The sequence below is a fragment of the Penicillium cataractarum genome, assembly GCF_028827025.1.
Source record: "Penicillium cataractarum strain IBT 29864 chromosome Unknown utg000001l, whole genome shotgun sequence".
In the NCBI taxonomy this organism is placed as follows: domain Eukaryota; kingdom Fungi; phylum Ascomycota; class Eurotiomycetes; order Eurotiales; family Aspergillaceae; genus Penicillium; species Penicillium cataractarum.
In genome coordinates this window covers 2,235,110-2,262,828 of record NW_026622737.1, presented here as the reverse complement: position 1 = coordinate 2,262,828, position 27,719 = coordinate 2,235,110, and the positions used below count along the sequence as shown (strand labels likewise).

General features: G+C 50.4%; 5 protein-coding genes across 5 annotated transcripts; 1 reads left to right on the top strand and 4 right to left on the bottom strand.

Moving 5' to 3' along the window:
- Positions 1–238: 238 nt before the first annotated feature.
- N7496_000780 (diphthine--ammonia ligase family protein) lies at positions 239–2,581 on the bottom strand (the record flags this gene model as incomplete). The annotated part of the gene is made up of 1 exon (XM_056693711.1): positions 239–2,581. One exon carries the CDS (start codon positions 2,579–2,581, stop codon positions 239–241), a length of 2,343 nt encoding a protein of 780 aa, XP_056560440.1.
- Positions 2,582–3,905: 1,324 nt separating this feature from the next.
- sebA (putative C2H2 transcription factor (Seb1)) lies at positions 3,906–5,768 on the bottom strand (the record flags this gene model as incomplete). The annotated part of the gene is made up of 2 exons (XM_056693710.1): positions 3,906–5,089; positions 5,213–5,768. The coding sequence occupies 2 exons, from the start codon at positions 5,766–5,768 to the stop codon at positions 3,906–3,908; spliced, it is 1,740 nt and encodes a 579-aa protein (XP_056560439.1).
- Positions 5,769–20,267: 14,499 nt separating this feature from the next.
- On the bottom strand, positions 20,268–21,497 carry N7496_000778 (thioredoxin-like protein 1; the record flags this gene model as incomplete). Its single annotated transcript, XM_056693709.1, has 3 exons — positions 20,268–21,042; positions 21,141–21,288; positions 21,422–21,497. 3 exons carry the CDS (start codon positions 21,495–21,497, stop codon positions 20,268–20,270), a joined length of 999 nt encoding a protein of 332 aa, XP_056560438.1.
- A 997-nt stretch (positions 21,498–22,494) lies between these two features.
- Positions 22,495–23,079, bottom strand: N7496_000777 (diphthamide biosynthesis protein 4; the record flags this gene model as incomplete). Its single annotated transcript, XM_056693708.1, has 1 exon — positions 22,495–23,079. The coding sequence occupies one exon, from the start codon at positions 23,077–23,079 to the stop codon at positions 22,495–22,497; it is 585 nt and encodes a 194-aa protein (XP_056560437.1).
- A 2,403-nt stretch (positions 23,080–25,482) lies between these two features.
- Positions 25,483–26,978, top strand: N7496_000776 (uncharacterized protein; the record flags this gene model as incomplete). Its single annotated transcript, XM_056693707.1, has 5 exons — positions 25,483–25,596; positions 25,696–25,811; positions 25,873–26,171; positions 26,239–26,745; positions 26,872–26,978. 5 exons carry the CDS (start codon positions 25,483–25,485, stop codon positions 26,976–26,978), a joined length of 1,143 nt encoding a protein of 380 aa, XP_056560436.1.
- Between the last annotated feature and the right edge of the window lie 741 nt (positions 26,979–27,719).

The window sequence follows — 27,719 nt, the reverse complement described above, 5'->3', positions numbered from 1 at the left end:
ACCATATGACTTTGGTTGGGATTTAGTATACAATCTACAATCTCGCCATACAACACCTGATCAGACTAAAGGAGTGAGTTTCCGACCCCGTTACTACTAGGAACCCTATTTTAGTATTCATAGGCAAGTCTTCAAATACGCTTTCAAAATCCGGTTCAATAATGATATCTGCTTCCACATGACCAACTTGGGACCATTTGGTGATTAGGTCCCACGATGTATCTATCATTTAGGGTATTTACACTTCCACTCCACACTCCTCCTGCAAGACCGCAGCAGCAATCAAGCGTCGTCCTTCCCGTCCCCAAACCGATCGGCATGGGATAATCTGGCCTGGCCAGACGCCCTCCGGTACCGGCAGGCTGGTGTATAGAATTGCCTGAGACAGGCCGGACGTCTGGCAGTGAGATGTGACCAACGAACGAAGCCTCTCTTCAAATAACACTTCGGAGCTTCCAGAGTCAAGCTCCAGGGAGCGGTAGCTGTATCGTTCATCCGCAATTGTAGACGTACCATCTTCCAAGCTCAGCAACTTGGCCTGCTGGCACCGACCACCAAGTCCCTGCCACTCAATGTCACTTCCCCGAGGAAGCTCATCGACCTCAACCGCCAGGAAAGGCGCAACAGTTGATTGGCAATCCTCGTCAAGTACGGAGAACTTAGGTAGACTAGACTCTACCGCTTGAGGCATCAGTTCCTCTGCTCTCCGTCCGTACTTGATATCCCAAGCATCAAGCTGCGGGCCTTCATCTTCATCTTCATCGCCTTCAGGCCGGGAATGCATCTTCTTCCACAGTTCCCATGCAATACGCACCTGTGCCTCGACACGATCAACACCCGTCATGAAAGCCACGGCACCGAGCCACCAATCAATTTGCATAGCCTCGCCAATCCTCCACAGATGTTGGAGTGCAAGCACAGCCCTCAAGGAATACCCCTCAACCCAGGGCTTATCCTGCGCAGCAACCTCCATAGAAGCTGGTTCTAGCGGAATCTGACCCGCAATGTAAACGATTCTCCCCTCATCTTGCAATGGGATAGACATTGCCTGTGAGTATGGGCCAATATTCGCCGGTGCCCAGTACGACCGCGACTGGACGTGCAGGCCCTGGCGCCGGTCTCGAGCGCCCCGGTCGAGCACAAACGAGACCATGACCCTCACATTAGCCGGAAGGGCATCGCCACAGGCGACTGTAACGCGGGCTGGTGGGTTTGGCTTTTTGAAAAGGGAGACGTAGACGTTGTTCATGAGGGCAAAGTCAGACATGGATCGTAGGAGGACAGTGGCGAAGACAATATCCTCTGTAGAGCGAGGAGTTGAGATAGAATCCGGAGGAGACGATAGCGCATTCTGGACTTTGGTGACAATAGCATTCATCTGTTCGCCCGCACTGGGACCTGCCTCTGGCGCGACCAGGTTTGAAATAGTCCATGTCGACGGAGACAAACGGTGATTCGGTTCGTCGATAGACCATTCCAGCGACGACACAGACTCACCAGAGCCCGTTGACTCCATCTGATGCACCGACAGCGAGGATATCCCATCCAAAGCCGTAGAAAACGTCCCATCCAACAAAACCGGCCTCCTCACATCCTGCGGCGTATACTCCAACCCATCAGACTTAGGAACACACCTCGCCCCCTTCAACTTAACGAACGCAACACCCCCCTCTCCAACCTTGACATCCCTCCTCTCAACCTCAATCCTCATCTTCCACAAAAAGCCCGGCCCATCAAGCGCAAGCGTCTCATACTCCCCACCCTCCCCCAAAACCGCCCCCCCAATATCCTCCGCCGCCGCAAACCGACTCATCCCCTTAATAAGCCGTCTCCGCAGCCCCCGCCCCGCAGCCAAAGACCCAGACACATTCTCCCACAAATACCCATCATCAAGCCCGCCCGAGGCAACCTTGATAATGCGCGCATCGCACCCACACCCCGCCATATCCTCAAGCAGCCCCGCCGCCGCGACAGCCGCGGGATCCGCGTCTCGCTCGGCCGGCGCGGGGAGCGAGGGGTACATCCACAGCCAGGCTAGCGGGACGAGACCAAGTCGGCCGGCGACGTTCTCGATGCGGGTGCGCTGGTATGTGGATAGGATTGCGCCGGCCGAGACGGCGTTGGCTTCTGGGTGGGACTGCATGATGCGGCGGAGCAGGGGGACGAGGGACTCTGTTTCGTCTTCCGTGCCCGGTTCTATGTTTGAAACAGGCTCGGCTGCCTGGTCCGCTGCATCGTGTCTGTATATCCGCGCCGTATCGACTGCGCCGCCTGTAATGGGTGCGCGATACAGCGGGATGCCCAGTGCGGACTCGTAGAGCGGGATCACGCTGTGGCCGATGGTTTGGTACATGAAGCTATCGATGTCTTCTTCCATGTCGCCGGTGCCATTTTGGCCATCTTCCTGATTGGATTGATTATCCGATGGCGTGGTTTTTTGTTCCGGGTGTAGGTTTGCTAGGGCGACTACTTTGTGTCCGTTGCGGATGCAGTGGAGGATTGAGTAGAGAGAGTCCTTGCCGCCCGAGATCAGGGCTATCACGTTGAGGCCTGGTGATGGGGGAGAGTGTGGAGGGGGCATGTTGGAGTTTGAAAGGGCCATTGGTTCTTTTCAATGCCCCGTTGCCCTGGCTGTTTTTTTGCTTTTGGTTGTATGTGGTTTGAAGATGTCATGGTGGGCGGTCTTTTTTGTGTTCCCCACTTCGAGGGCTTATCGATAGCGCGATAAGCTGGGGTTATGCCAAGTCTCGAGGACTTCTCGAATGGATGTGTTGATGACAAGATTGTTTTTAATAACATACCTACAATGCTGGAGCAAATGTCAGAGAATTGCCAGGGCTCTCCCTAAGCTAAATCCAATCTCGCTACTGGTGGATTCTAGAATTGCAAGAAAGCCTACTAGCTGAAAAGATGGAAAAATTATACTTGTAATTGAAATACTAAAGATCCACTGGGGACCTCCATAAACCTGATACCAAAACGACAGGACAGGCAAGAAATGCAATACAAGAAAGGGGTATGATGTGACAAAAAAGGGTGTAGGTGAAAAGAAAGGGGTAGTGGTCAAATTAACTTATACACGAATGTGACCAGCACAAGAAACAGAGTGGGAGAGAGCACAAGATAAAGAAGAACAAGAGCTCAAAAAAAGGATATTACATCGAAGTAGGGCAAATGAGGTGTGAAAGAACTGGACAAGAATCCAAAAAAAGACCAAAAAGATGAACCAAGAAAGGAATCAAGAAGAAAAAGATCACAGAGAGAAAACGGGGATCAAAAAGGTGATCAAACGAAAGGCTTGGGTCTTGCTGATTCGGGTCTGCGGACAGTCAAGAAGAGAGAAAGAGGGTGGGAGAGAGACAAAACAAAAGAAACAAGGAAATAAAAATCAATGACAAAGGAAATCAACACCATATCCCACTACCTGTAAACCATAGAGACAGATGCCATCGCTCTATTTTTCTTTTTTGGTTTCCTCTTCATGCTCATGGACTCCGAAAATATAATAGAGACCACCCATGAAAAGATGGGACCCGTCTTCCCCGCCAAAAGAAGCCCAAGCCCAAGGCCCAAGAAAAAAAAAAGTCATGAGGGTGAAGGAAAAGAGACAAAAAGAAGACTCCTTTTCCCGTATTCGCCTCATGCTGTATCCCCGTTTCCCCTTCTGTGATGTAAGGTGGAAGAAAACCAAAAAGTTGCCGTACACCGATGATCCACCGACACCAGTGTAAAATGCCCGGACGCCAAACCCAATCAAGACCGCAACGGTGACCAGACTCCCTGTAGATGAGAGGAAGGCCAACCGAAGATGTGTATGTATTATATATGCAGTAGGAGAATCTCCTGGTCTCATAGAAATCATCAAACGCAGCAGTGAATCAAGCCCAAGAGAAGAAGAAAAATGTTTAGGCCAAGTCACGCTTGCGCTTCTTCGCCGCCCGACGGTCGGAGGCAGGGGAGTCTTCGACTTCGGCAGACTGAGCAGCCTCGTACATCACCTGGCCAAGGGCACCGGCGTCGTGCTGATCATCGAACGACATCCCAGCCTCACTGGCATCCAGGACACCCATGACGATGGAACCACCGCCGTGGGTACGGGCGTGTTGGGCGAGGTTGTCGCTGCGGGAGAACTTCTTGCCGCACTCGTTGCACTCGAAGGGCTTATCCTGGGTGTGCAGGGAGCGGTAGTGACGCTTGAGGTGCTCCTGGCGACGGAAGCGGCGGGAGCACAGGGTGCAGACGAAGGTCTTGGACGGGTCATCCGTCAGCGACTGCTTACGGCCGCGACGGTTAACGGAGACGGGAGCGGGCTCGGAGTCGGTGCAGGGGGAGCCTACAGATGGAGCACTGCATTCGGAGTGAGCCACGGCAATCTTCTTGACGGGCTCATCCTCCATTTCCACATTGGAGTTCTTCCGCGAAGACTTGCGGCTGCTGCGCTTCTTGGACTTGATCTCCTCCTCCTCCTGGGCGATATCCTCGGTCTCCTCCATTTGGGGCTGGGTCGACTCGGTCCACTCGAATGAGGGAAGGCCGTCGTGCAGGAAACCCTCGTGGTCGTCCGCGTCCTCCAGGCTGTGCTCACTCAAGAATCCATCATCTTCGACAATGTACTGGTTCACACGCTGGCGCTTGCCACCGAGGTAGACGGCGTTGGCGCCCGGGTGGAACTCAACCAGGCGGTTCAGCTCATCGTCGGAGTCGAGGTCAGAGAAGCTGTCGAAAGTGGGCAAGGAGCTCAGAGGATCCTGGGTTGAAGCGGTGAAAGAAGGAGAAGGGTTCTCATTCACGGGCAGGGTCACAGACGCACTGCCCAGAACCGCGCGAGGGGCCTCCTCGTCACATGTGAGGGTTGGCAGAGGAGGGAGATCCTGGGGAGTGTGAACATTGACGGAGGGCTCGACGGTCAGCTGGCGGGGGTCGCAGAAGTCCGAACCAACGGAGCTAACGGACTCGGCGGTCAAAGCCTGAGAATGAGCGAGGAACTCGGAGGGCACTGGAGATGGTGAGGGGGAAAGCGAGGGGCAGGAGGTCGCAGAAAGGAGATCCGACGTGTGGCTGGCGGTGAGTGACGGCGGGTGGATGAACACTGGAAGGGAAATTAGCCTTCTTGTTTGATCATCATCCATCCCTTGCATGAGGGATTCATCATCTGCATGTGCATGGTCGATTTTCAAGATATGACATCTCTACTCGTTTCATCAGAACTTACCAGGTGTCATAGGTGGGGAGTCGCAGCGAGACCAGTCCGGGTTGGCCAGGATCTCGGTGTGCACGTCCGTCTCGCAGCCTTCCTTGACGCCTTCGACCTTCTCAAAGGCGAAGAAGCCGTCGTTGATTGGCGTGTGCAGAGTGCCGTTGGCAGACGGGGGGCTACTGATGGAGCTTCCCGACGAAGACAAAGGCGGCGTTGAAGGGAAAGCGTACAGGTCAGCATTAATGAAGCGAGTGTCGATAGGCATCAACGCTGGAGAGCCTTGCTGCACAAAGATGGCGGGCTTCATCTGGGATGGTTGAGGCGAGGCAATGGGAGTCATGCTCATGGCAGCACCGCGGAAGGCGTTGGTGGTGGCCATCTGGTGCATGTTCATGACGGGCTGGGCCGAGTAGATGGGCTGCTCGCATTGCTGGCCGGGATACTGCATCTGTCCATAGTAGGGGACGTCTTGTGGCTGGCTGGTGTAGTGGCCCTGTGATGTTGAGTCGGGATAATATGCAAACGAAGGTTGACTTTGGACCGGAGTCGAGGTCACTGTGTATGAGTCCATTGTGGTAGATCTGAATGGTTGTGGTTGAGTTAGTTGTCCAGATTCATTTTGATAATTGTTATATCCAAGTCATATTCATTGAATGAATTGAACGAAACATTGGATCAATCACAAACACACCTGTGGAAATTATCGCCAATTCAAAACCGCGTAGAATATTAGGATGTATAGATTGTATAGAGGTCGAGAGAGTAGTTGTAGTTTGTTGATGGTCAAGTCCGGTTATCCTCAAAAAAGACCGAGACGTAGGGGGAGACAAATGAGTGTGTAGACCAAAAAGGTGATTAGGGTATAGAGGTAGAGATGATGAAGAGGAGGATGAGAGGGAACACTTGTTAAAGGAAGGACAGGAATCCTTAGCGAAGCTCAAGGAACCGGAGGAAGTGATTGGGGAAAGAAGAGGAAATATCACAAGTTGCAAAAGCCTCCCAAACCCAAAACAGTCAAACAAGTAAATACTAGTGGGAAAGTATATAGAAATTGAGAAATAAGGAAAGGTTTCGAAGAAAAAAAATAAAAAATAAAAGAGAGACAGGGCCGATAATAGGCAATCTGGGAAAAGATGGGAGAGAAGGAAGGGAACGAGATAGACCAGAAGGGTGTCGCAGTGGATAAAAGAGTGATCTGCTTGTGCTATTTTCTACTTGCCGGCTCACTAGTCATGGACCGAGTGGGACCAGGAACGGGGTGCATTGAGGGAAATCAAAAAGTAAAAAATAATAATTACTTGGGGGGGGGGGAATTATATTTTATTATTTATTTTACGATTTCATGGGAATTATATTATTATGGATAAAAATTTATGGATTTTATGGATTTTAATGGGGACTCTTGGGCTAAATGGGGAATTTATTTTAATTTTTGGCGTGTCTCACAGAGAGTCTCTTCTCCGCTTAGGTGTACGGAGTATGCGGTGTAAAATGGTGGTATCAGGCCCAGTCTGGGGCGAGATTGCACATCACCCAAGTGTTCAGTCCCGAACTCTCCAATCGCATTGAGCGAGCATGAGGGATCGGGTGTTAGCGTGGGCTAGCTACGAATTTAGCGTGGATTTGTTGGTGTTGGCCTGTTAGCCTGTTAGGTCCTTGGGAACCTCCGTATCTCCAGTATGTACCGAGTACTCCGTACTATAATCTGTTACAGTGCTACTATGAAAGGGCTCCGAGGTGGAGGGAAAAGACAAACCTCAAGGTGTAAACCTTCGTAGGTGGACCTCCCTATTTAAAAAAGAGAACTCCGTAGTGAAGAAAGCCTAGGATAGCAGGCTCAGAAAAAGGACGGTATGGGATCGTAACGAAGTACAGGACACTGGCCTCCTCTGTATCGGGCCAGGAAGAGATCCACATCGGTCGACGAGCCCAAAAAGAGAAGTGGAGCAGCACACGGTGTTACGCTGAAAATGCGGAGAGGCTGTGCTGACTGGAAAACCCGAAAAAAAAGGCCTACTGGTGTGATGTGGTACTCTGGGAATCTTCCTATCAGTCCTCCATGTCTGACTAGAGAAATGGTGGTGGTGGTGTTGGTAGTTTGTTAAAAGGTCATGTGTTTTGAATTTTGATTTTCAGCTCGAGTTGTCGTCATTCTGCTTCTTACCACCTACTCAACCATCCACACACCAACCACCTCTGCCAATCCATATAACCAACATTTTGGGAACTGGCCGTGTGGCCACGAGGTGCATGGCGATTGGATCAAGGCGATGGTGACAGCGGCAATCATTTGCACCTCTTATCAGCGCAGTGCGCATTGCGCTCCGGCGGGCAAATGGGCGTCAAGCGGGTGGGGAGGAGTGCCTTTTCCCAGCGAGTCCACCATCTCCAACAACCAACAAATCAGCATCTTCAAACCCATCAACCTGCCCCACGCCCATCCCGTCTCGTCATTTCTCTGCCAGGGCATCGACTGTCCATCGCCCCCGGCGCGCGAGGGATCGACATGCAATGATCTGACGGTCTGCTCCATTCTTCTTGCCTCCCCAAATCCTCTTCCTCGGAGGTCCCCATTATTACTAGTTTCCCCCGGGACGGATCCTCAGATAGCGATCTAAGACCTCCAAAGGAGCGATGTGCACTCGGGCGTTACCAGAAGTCCGGATGAAATGCACCTCGTTGCTTTCCCCTCGACGATCAGCATGTGGGAAACTTACTCAGTCCCAAGTTTCCCAGCTGGAGTAGTAAGCGCACAAAGGCCTATCCATTCCCTAATCGGGCATCAAGTCGCTCAGAACTTTCCTCTGCCGATCAGAAGGCTATCAACGGTGGCAACCACCGTGCTACCAAGCTGTTCTCGATCGTGAAACGGTCGGGCATTGGTCGCCATCATGCTAGTTGCTTTTTAATGCTTACAGTGCTGACTGAACCGCGGCGCCAGTCACCGTTCTTGCTGGGCAATCTCTGGGCTTTTTCACCTCCCCGGTCCGTTTCATATGATCCTGGCCAAAAGTACAACCGTCAAATCTGAGAATGTAAAGTAGTACCCTGTAACGGGAAAAAAAACCTTCCTCAAATCCTCGGTGATCGTCTACCGACGAGCATTAGCAATGCATTATCCAAGTAAGTACATGCCGAATATTTTGATAGCTAAAGCTTTGAGTTTTTTTTGATCGCGCAATTCTTTGTACATCGTGTATTGGTAAACAAAAAAAATCCCTCTGCGTTTTTGCCTTCTCATGATTCAATTGATGTCGCCACATATAATACATCGCAAGCCTTGTCTCTACTACAGCAAGTAGTGTGGGGAAACAGATTACAACATTCAATGAACAAAAAAAGCAAGGGTCGTCCGCGCGACACGTCAAAAGACATGATACAGCGCGCGACAGGGCTCTCGGCCCAGCTAAAAGACTCTCGGTGGCTTGTGATATTCCGTCAATCCAGTTGCGCGGCCTACTGCAGGAACCAAGCTGCGGAGGCACAGCCGCGAAGAACCACCGGAGCTGACAGACGCGCTGATTGGGTTTGTGCCATTGGGGAGGCAAGGCTCGACAGTCCAATTCCAGTTCCTCTTTGTTCATGCTTTCAACATGGTTTCAACTATCGAATGAGAAGGTGCCGAGCCTTCCCGGAGACGCGGTTCCGAGAGCCCTAACTCTGCTGATTGGAGGTAATGGTGGCCGCTTATGCAGGCTCCATGACATTGCGCCTGAAGGGAACCGCCTATCGTCACTTAGGACGGATGTACACACTGACTATAGTGGGACATTTTTTTTACATTCAGCCTTGACACTGGTTTATTTTTCATTCAAGGCGGGGAGGCCGGGTCCATCTGTGCATCGCTGTAAGCAGGCATCACATAGACTTTTTGAATGTTGGTGACGGATTCTGATACATCTGATTGGTTCCAGTTGTGTCAGCCATGTCGCAAAGAGATGTGCTCCGATTGCATGAACAGATGTGATGGGCACCACTGTTTCGTCTTACTCGGTAGATCCGGGGGAGAGGGCGTCAATGGGTTTCGGCAATGGTGTGAAGGTCTCAACCAATTCCATACAATAGATATATCTTTCTGGTTCAACTTACAACCACCACTCAAACGTGCAATTATATATCAGAGTAATCTCAGTAGTTTGTGCAGAGGTACATTATTTGTTGTACTCCTAGCCTAGACCAGCTTTTCATGCCTGTGATTCATCCAGCGACCGTACATGCAGACTTTTAGGGAAAACTCGACACATCCATCCAGGTCTTGGCTACCTAATCTCTCTAGTATTCTGTTGCCTGCCACCCACAGCAGAACTATGTATTTTCTATGATTTAATCCAACTGCTATCTTATGTCTACCGTTGGACGATCGTTGCGTCTACTCAGCCGCCACCACGCAAGCAAGGTCGGCCGTTTAAAGGATGATAGTAACGCAATGGTTGTGGCACACTCTGCTATCTGACCATTTACGCCCGTAAGGGTTCCCTCTCATTTCTCCAGCGCTGACTGCCTGCTAGCCCCCACCATGTTCCCACAGATAAGGGGAAAAAAAGAAAAGCACACACGATAAACAATGACAGAATACATCGACTGGATTCCGTAACTAGTTACGTGTTTTCTTTTCCTCTCTGGCCAGACCCTCGATCATCGTCTCTGCTACACAATTCCTCATTCCTGCAGCCTTTCGAGTCCAGAACATTCAAGCATCGAGTCGCGGGATTTCCATCACTGCCAATCCTTTCCTTTGGGGCCCGTCCGGAGTGAGCATCGCCTCTGCGCAATTGGCCGCTTCTAAAGATAGCGGCCTCCACTATTGGCCACCCCATGCCCTTGGTGGGAAAAGCGTCGGCGCGGGCGGGAACCCTGCCTTTTCTCCCGCCACCAATCATGTCGTGTTACCTACCCACTGCCCGGGAAATGGGGAAGACCGCGAAATGGGTTGATCACCTGTTAATTAACTAGCCCACCCTTCGGGTACGGAGTACGGAGTACACGGGGTATAGTACGGACACTATACTACGCGGAATACTGACTAAAGGCCTTGGAATGGAGACTCTAATGGAGAAAGCGCGTAGTGTGAACAGTTCTCCACTGCGTCTAGAAGGTTTACTAGAAAATCTAGCGTCGTGTATTCTTGTTCGACAAAGTACCTGCGCTAGGTGAGAGTCGAAAATGTCCACATTTCCTCAAGGTAGGCAGGAGAAGGAGTCCGGCCTCACGGTGATTGGATGTTTCACCTCGAGACTTTCCCAGCTTGGGTTAGCTTGAGACCCCCTGTCAAATCACCCTAAACTCACTAAGCTAAGTACAGTAAATTAACTAAACTCACCCAGTCGTTTGGTCCGAATTGGAGTGCAACTAACTTATGCATGGAAGGCTGTCAGTTTCTCTTCGAGAACCACATCCCCCAAGTTGCGCGGTCGCCCTTAGCTCTAACTACCGTAACTAATTACAGTAATATCTCCTATTAGCAGGCGTCTTAGGGGAAATCTTGCTTCGGGGTATGTGATCCGAAGTTTGTGGCCAACATGCAGCGTAAATCATGTGTTCAGTCTGCCTTTGTTGATAAATTATGCAGATAAGGCAAAATACAAAGACGAGTCAACTTCCTTTCCTCTCGGCCTCAAATTTGTGTCTTCCGAATTTTCTGGCCAGCCCTACTACTGCACGAGACGATTTTTGGCTTTGCTACTATTTACTCTTGGTGCGAGGATCTTTTCTCTTGTCTCTGACCAACGGAGTACTTTGTTGTTATTTCCAATAACTCCGTAATGCTTTCGGATTGTCTTGCCGCCACCGTTGTCGCACAGACAAGCCATTCCCCTCGAGGCATCACGGGCCACCCCAAGAAGCAAAAACGAAAAAAAGGCGCAATACGCTACTGCATTCATGAATTTTGAAAAGCGCTATTGATCATATCGACTCAATTGATCTGCAATAATGCGACAGCTTATTACTACTTATGTACTGTTACTGTAGCGCAGAGCTCTCACCGAATAGCTTCACCTATTTGTCCCATGACCTCATTATTGGGAGGAATAGCGGCAAAGCTCTAAAGCTAACCGGGGGGGAAAGAGCTGTTCCATGGGGATTGGGGACAGCTAGCAAAGAGATGGGGGGTACCAAAGAGGAATGGGTAAAAGAAAAAAGGCGACAGCTCCAGAAAGAAAACTGGGCAAGTGGAGTAATGCAGAGCACAAACTGGAGAATAGCGCACCCGCCGCGCCGGCCGGGCGGCTGCTAGTCCGAAATAAGCGGGCGCGGAAGGTCCTCCAGTGCAGCCGAGCTCTTGAGTCTTGGCCGAGAGTGGCTCTTTGTTGATGGAGTCCATTTTTTTTGGAGGTCTCGGAGATCTTTTGGAGTAGGTAGCTTCATTTGTGAGTCGACTGTACATTATTTCCAATTCGGCAGTTACTCTTACTTAGTATAGTAGGCACTTTGTCTATCGCCTTATGAATTGTCTGGCTCGTGCTCATTTATCGCCCGTAGATACTGCCTATCATGTGTTAACTTGAAGGAAACAAGCCAAAGGCTGGTCCATGCTGGGACCCATACGGGCTGTCAATAGTCCCAGCAGCCGGAGCGCTGGGGGCGGCAGGCGATCGTGCGATTGGAAAAGGCGTGTTTGAGAGGACGGGCAGGATGGGCAGGTTGGACATGGTGGAGGGATGAGCTACATTCCCCGACGAATCACGGATGGTCAGGGATTTTGGCAATGGCGAATGGAGTGAATGATGGGTCCCTTCCGGTGTCTGGGATGCGAATAACCGTTGGCGATCACTGTATGTCTGTATCCGAGAGGACCGGTGCGGTGGTTGACCTGTCGACTGCAACCACTACGGAAGTACATATATAATTGAACTGAATACGGGGGAGGAAGAGATAGGTAAACTGGGTGAGTATGGATCTTTGACAGGGCCCTGCACATCATTCCAAGCGGGCGAGGCCGTTATTGCGCCCTCGAGGATTTCCGCGATGGCGTAGAACCGCCTCGATGCAAGGGTCCAGCGATGCATCATCTGGCAGTTGCAGGACAAAAAATCTCCCATGCGTCGCCGGAAAAGCTTGCTTCACACCACTGAGACTCGTCGGCTCGACTGGTCCAAATCGTATGACTATCAATGCCTTTTCTTGACACATGAAAATAAAACGGGCAAATCATATCCAGCCAAAAGAGCAAAAAGAAAGGAAGAAAAATAAAATGTAAATCAACTCGTGCACAAAGAAAACAAAAACAAATGAAGATAAACACACCAGAAAAAAGTAATGAGTGGATCTACAACACGCAGGGTTCCCGCTTTCATGATACATACTTTTCTTGACGTCTCATACTCCGCCTTTCACTCACGCGCGGCCGCCGAACCATTCCAACGGCTGGTAGCTCGCAGAGCATTGATTGCAATGGAGCTCGACTCCGGCTCCATGGCGCCACCGAGGCCGCACATACAGTACAGTGTATAGGGCAATTTACCGACACCAACGGGGCTCTGTGGAGCCAGCCGTGCCTCAGGAAGATAACGTCGAGAATCTGACCAGGGTAGTTAGTTACTTAGTTGAGCTTGCTACGAATCATGCAATGTGTCTCGATTCGTGGATTCTGCGGACGTCACTCGGGACAGGCAAATAGCGTCTAGCGTACAGCGTACACTACTATCCATTACCTCGGGAGCAGTGGGCCATGATCACGGTAGTGTCGTGGCATGCTCTGGCCCGTTTACACCTCTCCCGTCAAATTGCAGGGCACTGGGGACAGGCGCGAGTCCGACGGTGCAGGTTATCTTCGTCCGAACTGGGATTTCATCGGCTAACCGCGCTCCAATATGCATATCGTTTGCTTATTAGGAGGGTCCATCTGGCGTAAAGAGAAGGTTATGGGGAACGAAGATATGGAGTATATACTTTTCAGCAACGAGGTCGAAAAGTCAAACTACTAACTCTATGTTTTTATGGGTACATAGGTTTAAGAGGCACTCGCACTAGCAAAGCTTTCTCCACGTTTTTCGCAAAGAACCTTTTGGCGTATCAGAACTTTAGTTTTGTTCGCTATGCCGAGAGGAGAAGCCAATGCCGAAGATATCTACCAAGTAGTCACTACAGTAGGACCATTGACTTTTCTGACAGGGTCTCCCGCGGTGGGAGGCTGGGAGTAGATCCTCCCTCGCTGTCAGTCCGGGCAAATTGTTCCCGTCTAGGCCAAGCCGGCCACTAGGACGAAAGGAAGTGTGGGGGAGAGCGAGAGAGAGCCTCGAGGGTAGACTTAGCAAGTGGTCAAGGTAACTGCCCTCCGTACTCCCCGTCCCGAGCACGAGTCGACCAATGCCATGACTCCAGCCACCTCGGCCTGAGTTGTTTAATTCCTAGCCACTCGTAGTTATTTCCCTCCCATACGACTCTCGCCGTGTCGTACTAACTAACTCTAGACCGGGAGTCTAATTCGTAGTGTGGAGTGTTTCTGGTTAGTACCCGGTGTTAGCCAAGTTAGCGGTCATTTTTAAACATTTTATTTCCTCTTTTTAATTTCGGGCGGGCCTTTCCGCACGACGTTGGCTGCGAGCTTGAAATCTGAAACACGTCGAGTTCACCGTATCATCACTAGCGTCTTGGACGGAACACGCGTTTTCGAGGCCGCAATGGGGCACTAGTGCAAGCCGGGGTCTTGGCTAAGCCCCACGGTCCGTCGAAAAATCGAGACTCTTGGGTCGTGGAGGCTTTTGAAGCGGTGTACGGAGGAAACTTATGCAATATGACAGAAATAATATGCAATAGTTATTGGCTTTTTGGGGGGGTTTTTTCGTTAGTGGACTTGCTTTTCTTTTTGGCCGGACCACGACTTGCAATGATTTGTTAAGACTGTTCCGTATAAATTTGTTTTTGCCTGCAATTGATAATGGAGATAACCTAGGGCTTGGCCCTGCGGTGAAACAAGGTGACTAATGAGTAACAACACCCGAATTCTGCGAATCCTACGAGACGCTTATCCGTCCTATTTAGGTAATTAATTGCAGTGGAACTATACTTTTGATTGCTACTATGATGCTATCTCGTGTGATTGTGAGATCCTGCTGTATGTTTCTCACACTCCATCAGCTTACGACGGAGTTTTGACTGTGTCTCGCTTCGGGTGTCCCACCGTTTCTTTTTCTCTCTCCCACACACACACACCGTTGCCACAAATATACCACGGATATTAATTAAATGTATACTACATGCTACCCTGGACGATAATATCGCGCGATCGTTTGCTTAAACAACGGCTCAGCCGACACGACCAATTGGCTATCTTGCCACTGGTAACGCCACGCTAGAGTCAACGCCCAGACGAGCCTACCGCATTTAGCCGGCTCCATTTGCAGTGGCAATTGGCTATCTTCCTGATACAGTGCGATGATGGACATCTCCGTGGTTAACCCACGGTTCCGATTTGCATGTGTCCTCTCGTTCCTGAACACTGATAGACTTGGAGGCGCCAAACTGGTCCAAGCGAGCAAGCAAAAGTGCGGGGAGAGACTCGGCTAACCAGATTGCGTGGGTGAGAATGCATCCATGGGACGGCCATTAGAGATGTGGCCATTCACGTTCATACTTCTTTTCTCCAGCCCCCGTTCTATCGGCTGGTTAAAATCATTTGCCCGATTGGGGGCTATCTGTCGTCACTCGGGCCTCTCTTTGGTGGACAAAGGTAGTACTGAAGTGGACTCAACCATACTCTGGTACAGATATACGCAGAGCTCTCTCCCTTCCCAGGCCGTTTCAGTTAGTTATCCAATATCCACTGCTCGGAAAATGATAACAGATCCAAACCTCAAACTTTGGGTGGACAGTGGACAATTTGAGTTTTTTTTTGTCCCGCGGCGAGTTCCGAAGTTCGAATTGAACCGCTAATGCTAAAGCAGGGTTAGTGTCTAGCTTGACTGCCTGGTTCATGAGAATTATTGACGATACTAATGACCAGGTTCCTGAAAGTTACTGTCCAGGCACCACAGGATGCTCTGCGCTTCTCTTGAAACTGATAGGCCGCACGTGCGGGAGACGACCCTCGGTACCCGCAGGATTCCTCCGGACTCTAGAAGATTAGCATTGATCGCCCAAACTCTGCTTAGCCTGGCGACCCTGAGGGTGTCGTGCAACTGGCTACTTCTCCCGACGCTAGACCCAGCCAGGTATTCAGTCCTAATGACCCGGCAGTTCTCCCATGGGATGTGCCTTGTTGTGCCTGGGGGATTGGTCTAGCATGGTTCCTCTTCCCCTCTCCCCCTGCTCCATCGCTTGAAACTTTCCGTTCGGTAGTCGCCGTGGACACACACAACAACGTGGGCACAACGTGGACAGCGTGCGTGAACTTACACTTTGACCTCTCGCCCGTTAAAACCTGTCGCTATGAGAAGTGCCACTGGCTATCGCTCGATTGTGGCAAACTCTTAGCAGCTCGGATGGGGCCTGGTTTGTTTCTGGCAGGATCGTTTGCCTATCTTGACGGTACTACTCGAGAAGTATACGGAGTAGTCCCCACGAAATTTGGAAATTGAGCTATGCAACATTGGGGAATCGCGGATGGGGTCCAACTACCCGACTGGATCTTCCCTAATAAGCCCTCGCGCTATGAAAGTCAATGGGACTATGGAACTTTCTCGATGGCAGACTATTCCACTCTAACTTCCTAACAAAGTTGCCCTAACAACAGGTTCTCCGCAATAAAAGCATTTCTTCAGAGGAAGTTGGAAACAGAGTTTCCCTTAACGAATTATTACCAATTTGCCACCCCGGTTTATTGCGATAGACGGAGGACGGCGGGTGAAGGTCGGCACTACTGCACTCGAGTACCTTCTGTATTTATCCTCGTGAAGGCGAAAGCTTCGCCATACACTTTAGGAATAGCCTTCTCCCCACCCGTTCCACTCGTTCCAATCATTGCGATATTGGCCCGGTGAACGAGACCAAATCGTACAGTCTGGAGGGTTCTGGCGATAGCAGATCGGACTCTCGTATTCGGGATCGATTTCAAGGGCCTCAAAAATGCGGAGAAAAGGGCAGGCCTCAGCTCGTAGGTGACGAAAAAAGAGGTATAATGTTGAAAGTAGGACCCGAGCCAGCCCCCATCCTTCGAGAGGACATTATCCTGCATTAGGGCCTGTCTCCGCGATCGCAAATGCATGACCGTCTACTTTGGACGCCATACAGCCAGCCAACGCGACCACCTCGTTGGTTTCCCAGAATTCGCGCTTGGGGGTGGCTAATATTCCAAAGATTGTACAGAGTACAGTATTGTACGGGAATTCATCCTAACAAAACACTACGGAGTACGCTGTACTCCGTACATTATTGGCAACAATTATTGATACACTACTCTAACCCAAATCTGCGCCAACACGGGCCGGGAACCCGCTCTCACGAACCACCCACCGCATTACTGGGAACCGATTCCGTGGATTCGCCTCCAGGAACACTCAGGAACCGTCCAATTAGACGATACCCTACCAGATCCGGAACAAGAATCCTCGTACCTTGCAGACCCCAGCGACGCTCGTCTCACCCTCTGTCCCAGACTCCCAGTCCCTCCACTCCTCCACAGTCCACACCTGAGACGGAGGTCCGTCTACTGCGCCTGCCGCTATCTCTGGGACCAACTGGATCATCCCCTTCTTGGCACCCAAAAAATCTCCAACCAGAATGATGCGATTCCCTCACAACTCAGCCGAAACCCTATCTAGCCCAGGCCGCACTCTGGGTCGTGAGCTCTGCCGTCTGCCCCAATGATCTTGCTATGTCGCCATTCTTCTGTTACGATCGAGCATCGTGCTCCGCAGGCCCTTGTTTCATGTGAACCAGACGCGGAGAATTCCCGAGTCCACCCTCAAATGGAGATAGCCAAGACGAAGACCACGACAGTACGACCCAAATATGCCAGATCTTTAGTCCAGGTTGTACTGACTACTCGATCTCTGTTTCCTCCCCGGGAGTAGATCATTGCTCGATCATTATCTGTGCCTCCGAGTTCACACTCCATTATTGTGTGAATCTCCCGCCTATAGCGGGAATCGGGGCCTGTACCGTCCACACTGGCCATATCGCTCTCGAATATTCAATAAATATTCAGCACCGTATGGAAGAGATAAAGTATCCACCCGCACCAAAAGAAAGGGAACAAAAGGTCACCACTTAGCACCGTATCATACAGTAAGTGCATCCGCAAGCACCACCAAACACGGAGCACACAACACAGTCCTGGACTTATCTCAGTCGTGGATTGGTCTCGCTCCCGCGATCGAGATCGACGGCCCGGCTCCATCTCTGATCAGATAGTGTTCTCCAAACACGGCACAACCAAGGAAGTGGCCCTGTGCCAAATGCACCGCTGCAACGACTAGACCTGTCGGAATGCCAGATTCACTCCCCCCGTGTCCCCATGGCTAGCTGGTCGGGCGAACTAACGATTTCCACAGCGATCGTGGGTTCCTCCCATGGTCCCTACACCGTAGAATGTACGTAATGATAAGAGGTAGTGTGGTTGCTTTTTTCAGCTACGTTACAAGCGAAGATCGTGCACCCACTGTCTCCGCGGATCGAATCCGAAAATTGGTTTTGTAGATTAGGCCCAGGGCGATGAGATGATAGGGTCTGAAAAGCATGTCATTTTGGATATCTCCGAATGGAGCCGTGAACCTTTCTCTGAAGAAGCAAATGTAGGCTCCTGTATTACAGGGTTTGCCCGGTTTGGATATTTGGCTATGCGGGTCACCTAAGATTTGTAGCGCGCCTAAAGAATAACATCGAATATTTCTGTCGTGTGCTAGTAACCAATTCCACGAGCACGTTCACAGAGCACGTTCACGCAAATACGATTAAAATGAAGACCGGTTGCCCCGAAGATTCTTCTGGAAGACGCTGCCACATCGGGCGCAGTCACTAAGGGTTTTAGTGAATTGCTTCTTCCGTTTTGACTTCAATGCGCAATTCTTCAGATTCAATGCTAATCGTCCTCCCAGATAAGTGACATTTCTACACGTGCAGCACCCAGTGGATACATCTCTTGCCAGCGTGCGCCCATTGCGGCCGCGCACTGGCTGCCATCTCGTTATCGAGCCCGAGCACGAGCGGGTCTAAAAAGAAACGACGAAGAACACCCACTATCTTAGTATCTGCAAGGGGAAAAAAAAAACTCCATAAACTACTCTATTTAGCATTTCTCTTTGCTAACACGAAACGCAGCGTGCTCGTGTGCAATGCAATTATGTACAGTATTTCCAAGTCTAGTCAGCGCCAACGGCGCTACTATCAATAAAACCCATATCGCGACACTGCCAAGCTCGCCATGGGGACATCCTCCACATAGCCGACGACTAGATATTTTCGATCATAGGGCAGCCGAGCAAATACTGTTTCGGGGTACGAGATGACAGCCTTACTTCATTCTATTCCCACATCGTGGATCCAGTGACAAGTGCTCTCTCTCCGCTGAACCCTCCAGTGGATCAAGAAAGTCTACAAAGGCAAACCCCAAGAGGAAAAAAAACCTCACACTCGCACCATCGACCCAGCTCCAGACCTCTAGACCCGCGAGCCTCTTACTGTATAAGGTGAATGGCACGATCGAGCGGGCCGTTCGGCAGGGTCGGTGGACTTGGACCCGTACGGAGTACGAAATCGTAGCATCCAAGCGATGCCGGCCGAGGCGTGCCGGTGTACATGGTTATTTCTCGGCCAAACGAGAAGCTGCAATTACGGAATCGGTGCCGAAGGTTCTCTGGGTCCCCTTTGGACTTGTTTATTTTGGGCCCGCAGTGTGAAAAAAACCATCGCGGGTCCAGCTTGAAGCTGTTTATCGAATGCGTTTCATCATACGATTGCGTCAGAGGATGCTATTGTATGGTACGCTACTGAGCTCTGTGCTCCAGTCCGAGCTTGCTTCGACACAGATGAGTTTGCAAATATGGAGCTTGAGCTTTGGCGGAACTCATTATGGCCATGTTGCGTGGTTGTTTGGCAGCACGTGGGTTAAGGATTGCTCCATAACAGGCAATCTGCGGCTCTCACGATGATCAGGCCAAGGGTTGCTTACGTTGTGTGCGTAATCTACATTCAGTGCTGTCTAGCAGAATGCAGTATAGACTATGCGTACATAGCCATTAACTTTAAGATGAGCCCGGAAGGAAAACTCTGATATCTGATTCCGCCTAGCTGGACAGCTTCCAGCTCTGATTGACTAACTCGACAGAACCGATGCTCTCCAGAACGACAGCAAGGATGATTATATGAAATGGCCTCAGTGGATGGTTTATTGTAAGATCACGCTCCCAGTGGGAGTCAGTCTCTTCCTATCATATATTCCATTATCCTCATCATCAGCCAAAAATAATATATGAGGAAGAAAAAAAAGAAGAGAAGCTCGTCCCTTGCAGAAAAAAAAAATGTTCCCACCGCAAACTGCTTACCTAATACGCGAGGTCTGTATAGACACCTCAGGCAGTCAGGCGCCAAGGCAACCGAAGCTAACTCACAACCGAGAAACACCGGAACAAGTATTCTTCCGGACAGCATCCACCGGCGGCCATAAATTCTTCGCTCGCGAGACTTCCTTCCTCTTTCTTTTTTTTCTTCTTCGTGCGGCGGCGCAGCTTCAAATTTAATACCTACCCGTGTTGCTTGGACGTCCACGGCTCTTGTCAAAGGGGCCTTCAGTGATGTTACCAGGTGTCGGTTGCGCCACAGACGAACGGAATTGCACACCGGTTCTTACTTTATGGGTCTTTCTGATTTTTCAAGGATGAGACCTTTTGGTTTGGGATCGGACATTACTATTTTCTATACCCTCAAATGTGATGGGCTTTTTAGAGTAGCAGATATTTCAAGCAATGCAAAGATTTGAGCAAGATTTTTTTTGGGAGCTTTTGTCTCGTCCACTGTAGCATTTTCTATCTGTCGTAGCGTGTGGTTCCTTGAGCTTGAGACGCTCAATTTCCCCGTGCGCCTTGGTATGTCTCGTCAGGTCTTTCGTTGATCGCTCTCGTAAAAGTTCTACCATGCCAAAGTCTCTCGAACAAACACAAAATGTAGTCCTATCCAGCCAATGTCTACCAGATTTTTACTCGCCAGGCTCGTCACCAATCTTCTCCAACTTGCCCATGGCCCTCTTCTCGCCCGCATCGCCAATGATGCGAATGCGATCCACGCGCAGCTTCTCGCTCTCTCCGTCGCCGTCCACGAAGAAGATAACGAGAGAGGTGACGTTCTGGAACTTGACGAACCGCAAGTCAACGGTGGCAGTCCCCGTCTTTGCGTCCCACTGCTCTGGCTTGATCTCGATCGTCTGCTCCGGGTTCGTGTCCTCCGCCTGCTCGAAGCCAAGCACATGCGATGTGTTGGTGTAAAGCTTCAGGGTGCGCGGCCGCATGGGCAGCTCGTCATCGTCGTCGTCTTCGCCGGCAGCAGGTGGGAGGGATGTCACATGAAGGGAGTGCACCTTGAGCTTCGACTGGAAGGGGATGTACAGCATCAGCTGCTCGTCCGTGTCGCTCTCGACCCAATCGGCACCACTGCTGCTGCCCTCGGCCTTGGCCTTGCCCTTGCCAGCCAGAGCTGAAGGCTTGGAGGTGTCGAACAACACGCGCGGCTCTCCGAACTGGTTGTCCCGGTTAAGCAGATCCAATCCCTTGGTGTCAACTTCGTCCGTCACGTCGGTGTATCGCGCAGCCACCTCGGCGCCCAGCCAAGTCGCACCGCTTCCCTCGCCAGATCCGCCATCGGACTTGGTAGCTTCCGATGCGAGTCTCCGGATCACGTCGGTAAGTTTCTGGGGATCGGCACCGGCGACGGTCTTGATGCTGCGGCCGTTCTCGAACACGACGAAGGTCGGGTAACTGCAGCGCATCGGGCAAGTGTCAGTCAGGTCTCATTCGTAGTGTATAGTTCTCGTAATCTCTCCTAGGTCATAGGGTAGTTGTATAATTCCACGTACGCTCGAACGCTGTAAGCCTGCGCAAGCTCTGTCTGTTGGTCACCGTTGACCTTGGTGAATGTGATGTGGTTTGGGCGAGACAGCTGCGATGCGAGCTTTTCGTAGACGGGGGCAATAGCTTTGCAGGGACCACACCAGTCGGCATAGACTACATTCCACACGCAGGATGTCAGTCAGTGTTTTGCTTTTTTATGGGTTCCAACTCGGAAGGTGGTCATTTCGAGGTGAAAGCGGGGTGCTGGGAAGATCGCGAACTCAACCACGGGAGCATCACCACTTACAGTCGGCGACCACAAAGCGTGAGGAGCTCAGCAGCGAGCTGAACTGTTCGGTTGAGGATATGTTGATGACGGACATGGTGGGAGGTTGGGGGGGTTGTAGAGAGAGAAAAGAGATGGCGGGGAGTCGGAGGAGGTTGTTTTGCCCGGTTTCTCAAATATGTCATCCGCCCCTCGATCAATACGGCGGAGGCCATATCATCAATCCCAGGAACAATAGTCTTGTTATTAATCTGGTCATGCTACTTATGAGAGTGGTTTTATCAATTCTTGAGCGTCTACTCTGTGTCTAGGATTCCCTTGCCTATTTTGTTTAGCCACCTGATCCGGTCTGTACAGAGGCATCGGTGAAATATATATCAACGGTTCTGTGACAACAGCTCTCCACAGAAAGTAACCCTATCCAGAGGTAGCGCCTCAGGGCTCCAATGGAAGTTTATCGTTGATTACAAGGTTACCTACACCTTTATGAGAAGCTGAAGAGATCATTCTTAGGATATCCAAGCCGGTATGCAGCCTAGTATCTTAATCTTGTATTCTGTTGATCGAGGTCTTTAGGCATTTCAACCTTAGTGGATTCAAAGAGCTCCAGCTAAGGTTGCTGTGCCTCTGCTATATTGAGTAAGTCTAATAGGACATAGGAACGACAGACATTGAAAGTCTCTATCGGTACATATTCTCGTGCATGACTTGGCAGGAGAAAGATATTGGGCTTTCCAAGTGCTGTCCTAGAATGCCATGTAAATATGGCTGGGCGACCAACATCGCTGCGCCATCTCCACCGGCAGAGAAAGCCGGAAGCTAATAGCATATCTGAGACTGAGGGATAGAATCACGATCATGACAGGAATTGTGTCTGTTGAGCTAAAGGCCCAACCCCTAGATTGGGGAAGCCGGAGAGGCTGTAGTTCTGGCAGGCTTTCCCGATCGGATCTCCTCATTCATCCTCAGGCGTGAGGGTGATGAGTGCAGACTTGAAGTGAAAAGTCTCGGACCCAAGGAGGTGATGGCTCTGCCTAGGGAGAAAAGATGTCATATCAAGATGTTTGCAAACGGGCGCATCTCAAGCATCCCTCTCATCCATCATCCTCAACGGCGAAAAGCACCTTCAGCCAAAGACTGCACCCACGACATCCAATAACGATCTCACCATGATCTGCCTCCCTCTCGAGATCATCCTCCGTCACCAGAAATCCTCTCTCATCACCACACCGACAGCCACGGTACCAGCAGGCCCCGCGCTCGCCATCCTCATCACACTCAAGATCCTCCAGATCCACAATCTCCAGCCCAGTATGAAAGACGTCGCCAGTCTTTTCCCGCTCCGCGACCTTCAACCGGTCCAGTCGCAGGGTGCGGTCATATTCTGCGCGCAGCGCCGGGTCACTCAGCGTCTTGTACGCGGTGGTGATCTCATCAATGGTATACGCCCGCTGGCCCGCAGCTTGATCGCCCGATCGCGAGAAGACCCCGTTGCGGGAGTCTGCTCCGTTTATTCCTGCATCCTGTGCGACGGCGCCTGCTTTGTCGGGGTGGTGTTTGAGGAGGGCCTTGTGATACGCGAGTTTGATCTGCTGCTTCGACAGGGTGGCCGATGAGGTTGTGAAGGGGATGCTGAGGATCTGGTAGTAATCGGTGAGAGTGGGGATTGTCCTCGTCATTGTCAAGACGGTCTCGTGTGTGTTCTCGTGCCTTGTTGACTTGAATGTCACGGATCGTCGTGCGCGATGCAGGGCTGGCGGCCTGTCGGAGACGTATGCGAATGTTGGACGCTGGTCGCAAAGCTGACCAAAGTGATCCGAGCAGGAACGAAAAAGATCACCGAAGCCGCCGGGTGTAGGAGAGGTGAGTCAAGGACTTGGCGAGGCGCGTGAAGAAATCAAAAATGGCGGGGAACAAAAAGATTCGCCGAGAAAAAGTTGCCGGATGACATTGCATCCCCCCATGACGACATTAGAAGATGCTGCACAGAAATCAGATTAGATCTCATTTTCTAGAAGAAAAATGGAGAACCATTATGCATCATTTTATAATCTAACATTTGATCTACTAGATTATTGGGAAGTGTAAAGCACTTTGTACCTGCAGCTCGCTCCCGCGCCCCTCTCGTTGTCTCTTCCAGCCCCCCATTGTCACATTCTTCAGTATATCTCACGGTGATTCTGTACTCTTCTTTGCTGAAGTAAATGAGAATGGCATGAGCCAAAATCCAGAGCTATGACATAGATCCAACACAGATGAAGAATCGATTGATTGGAACTCCAGCCATCTGACCTGGATCTAGGCTTCGAGATATTAGCGCGCTCCGTACACGGCCTCCTTTATTCTACGCCCCATTCCTCAGTGATGTTATACGACGACACTTCGAATTAGAACATGGCCGAGAAAGAAAAAGAAAGGCAAAGACAGCTTTCAGCCTCCATCACTTCCTGCTACATGCCCACGATCACTTTCGGCCACGCTTCTATCACCTCACGCAACGGCCAATAGGGCTTTCTTCCAACGACTACCAGAAGAGATCCGTCGTTCTAATATTGATTGAAGGTTTTGGCGGACACACTTTACATTTTGACCTCCAGTTCGAATATCCTGTTAAGAAAAGTCGAAAGGGATCATCTACCATCATCGTCACGCCAACATCCCGCCATTAGAAGAGCGTGACACAACGAGACCGTGACAGTGGCAAGGGCGCAGTAGTGTCTGCCATAGAATGCCATTCTCTTGAACAGATCCTCCAGGATCAATACCAGTCATATGGGCTCCGTTCTCGGACAAGTGCCAGTCGGGATTCCCAACTCATTGCGATCTATGGGCTGGCCAAGTCCCCGATAAATGCTTCATAGGGGCTACGGGCTGGCTGTTGGCATGTCGAAAGTCCTACTTGGAAGGCATTGGTGTGCTTAACAAGACAAACTGCCTTCACATTAAAGGGGTTTCTCTGCTGTACAAGTTGCCTAGCCTCCTTCCTCAAGCGCGGCTAAATTACATAACTGCCGTCGACCTTCCCTGGGACTTAGACCCCCAGAAAGCTGCTCGAAAGGAATTTCTCAGGGGCGTGATTATTCAACAGCCATCATCGATCTATCGTCCATGATGGGGAGTCTCACTACAACGCTGCCAAACTTTTCGCGCATGTAACTCTCCCTCCGAGGACCAATGCTTGTTCCGGGTTTCTCAAGCCAGGAATTGTTCGAGACTACTGAGGGACTACTTGAAGATATAGATTTTTCATTGGACCAACTTCATGGCCTTATCGATTGCAGAATTGCTATTCCATCTAGCTCATATATTGTCCGCAAGCAGGGGGCGCAAGAGTGTCATGATACACAGTCGCATCGTGAGGCCTGGGTCGAGCAGGGAGGAGCCATACGGAGAACACGATGGCCAAGTGTCAGACATAAACAAGCGCAGAAAGATACCATGCTTGACTACCGGATATGTGAAGGCTTGCGAGACTTGGATTCGGGTCTGATACGTGAATGTACTTGATATTGGGAATAGATAATAACAAAAAGATGCCCAGAAATCCTCCATTCGAGAAATGGTTTCAGAATCATCAATCATAGTGGATGCATTGATTTGAACAAGAAGAGCCCAGAAGAATTTCTTCCTGCGTGCCGAGGCACCACTGAAATGTTCTCGGGGATACCGGGGCAAGGTAGGAATCGAAAAATGGGGAAGTGGGGATTCAGCAAATTGCTGCTGTTGTTCCCAACTTCCCCGCAGAAATTGGACTTTGAGGATACGATAGCCGAGAGATCCGACAGGTCTACGTTGAACTACAAATTGTCTGGAACAAACCTTGTTAAATGTAAATTATAACAATGTTGGTAGAGGAGAAGTAGAAATGCCAAATAGGGTGGAGGCACGAAGACGGTGTAGAGTGGCAATAGCCCGACCGGTTAATGCCACTATTCCCTGCGAAATCATGAATCGATGTGCTACGTGCTCCCTAGTTCCTGCATACTCCGGTGACGATAGCAGGCAGTCCGGAGGTGTACCACAACAAAACTCCCATTCAATTGCATTCTTTTTGGTTTCTTCAACACTCTTGAAGTCTCGCTATGCCAGATGCATATAATGCTATAGATGCATCCGCAAATGCCAGCAGGCCATTGGGCCGCAAAAGGAAGCGAGTTTCGGTAGCTTGCCGACCATGCCGGTCTCGAAAATCTCGTGTATGTAGAACCCAAATCCAGCTCTTCTGCACAGGCTCGGTTGAATCCCCAATACTATTTGACATGGTATTCGTAGACTGACGTTTGAAACGAACGCAGTGCAATGGCGCGAATCCGTGCTCGACGTGCGAGGAGATGGAAGTTCATTGCCAGTATGATTTGCCCTGCACGACTAAAACTACACCCGAGATTAGGGAAGCTCCAGTTGATATTCGGTATGTTGGTTCATCCATTGTTCACCGTCGACACTTCATTCATTCCATCCTAACCGGTTAGAAATGACCGAACTACTGCCCTGGAGCAGCGCCTTCAAGATATTGAGCGCAGACTGGCATCCCTAGAAGATCCCCGGTTACCAAATAATAATAATCAAACTTCCGACTCCCTCCAGTATGGGTCACACGAATTGAGGCAAAGATCAAAGGCTATGCGCAGAGGTTCCTGGAGTACCGAGCAGGAGACACCGTCAACTGCTCCTGTACTCAGTATTTCGAGAATCTCCGACCAATCCGATGGTGTCGATGGAATGGGCTCCGTTGCACTGCGAGAAGGTGTTGAGGAAGATGAATACTTCGGTATGTTCTTGCATATCAGATCGACCCGAAGCTCTCGGCTTCTGGATAACGTGCTGATCGGCTGCAGGCAACTCATCCAATGTGGCTTTCTTACGTTCAATCGTTCAGGCAACTGTTCACTCAGCGGGACTTGGGCCTAAGACATTACTAGAGCCGGGAATCACCGGCTCAGAAAACCCCGGCCATAACGATTCAAATTCATTCCTCATGTGGCCTTTTCGTACCGATCAATCAGGCAACGCATCGCGGCGTACCCCGATTGATCCTTTCGCGCTTCCTCCCAAATATACGGCAGATGATTTGCTTCACTTGTACTTTAACACCGTCAACCTTATGATCCCTTGTATTCACGAGGCTTCATTTCGACAAACCCTATTCCGGATGAGGACCGAGGGACCTGAAAATATCAGAAGATCGTGGCTCGGCGTTTTGAACATGATGTTTGCTATCACTACGAATGTGATGACTCCGACTTCGCCTACGCAAGATCGAGCGCAACAGTCAAATACATTCTACGAGAGGGCTATGGAGCTAGTCAGCCCAGGCATTTTGGGGCGACCTTCAGTTGAAATGGGTATGTATGGACGGAGACTCCTTGTTATACATTCGAAAAACTAATGAAGTCAGTGCAATTATTCCTTCTTATGGTAATTTACCTTGAAGGTACTCCTGCATCTTCGCTAGCATGGACGTTTCACAGTCTCGCTGTTAAGGGGTCCTATCAATTGGGACTTCACTTGTCCGGATCGTCGCGTCTCTCGCAGGTTGAAAGGGAATGTCGACGGAGATTGTGGTACTGGTGCATAACAAATGATCGGTACTGTCTCCTCAAGTATTATGACTGATGCCCCGAAACTGACAGCATCTTAGTTTATTGAGTGTCGGATACGGTCGTCCTCCCCTGATTCCATTGTCCCACGTGAAGATAGAGCCCTGCGCTCGTCTTGCTTTTAGTAATGTGGCTGATGAAGTCGTTGCTTCATCCTCTACATACTTTGACTCGATGATGTAGGTACAAAGTATGAATGGTTCCACAGCAACAACCTGGCTGACACGCTGTAGCTCTATTACACACATAATGGGTGACACGATAGATCGACTTTATGGGCAAAATTTGGGATCCATTGCCTCGGCCTACACGAGCGAAACCCTTAGTCAAGTTTCAGACTTGTTATCAAAACTCGACCAATGGCAGGAACAGCTTCCACGACACTTGAAGGCTATAGATCCCTCAGAGGATATGCTAGAAAGCGCGTCAGCCAGTCTCGAAACAACACGCCTGAGAGTACTCCTATCGTTCCGTTATCTTGGAGCGAGAATCCTGGTTCTGCGGGCAATTCTGACTCATTTCTTTCCTCCATCTGGCAAGAAAAGTTCCAATGAGCATCTATCGGAATGGCTCCTGGACTCTAGCTTTCCCCTCATTGCTGATCTTGTGCGGACATGTCTCCGCGTGTTCCAAATAAGCACTGATCTTCTCACGGCATCAACGAATAATCAAAACCTTCTTGGCGCATGGTGGTTTTCCTGTTATTACAGTATGCTCTT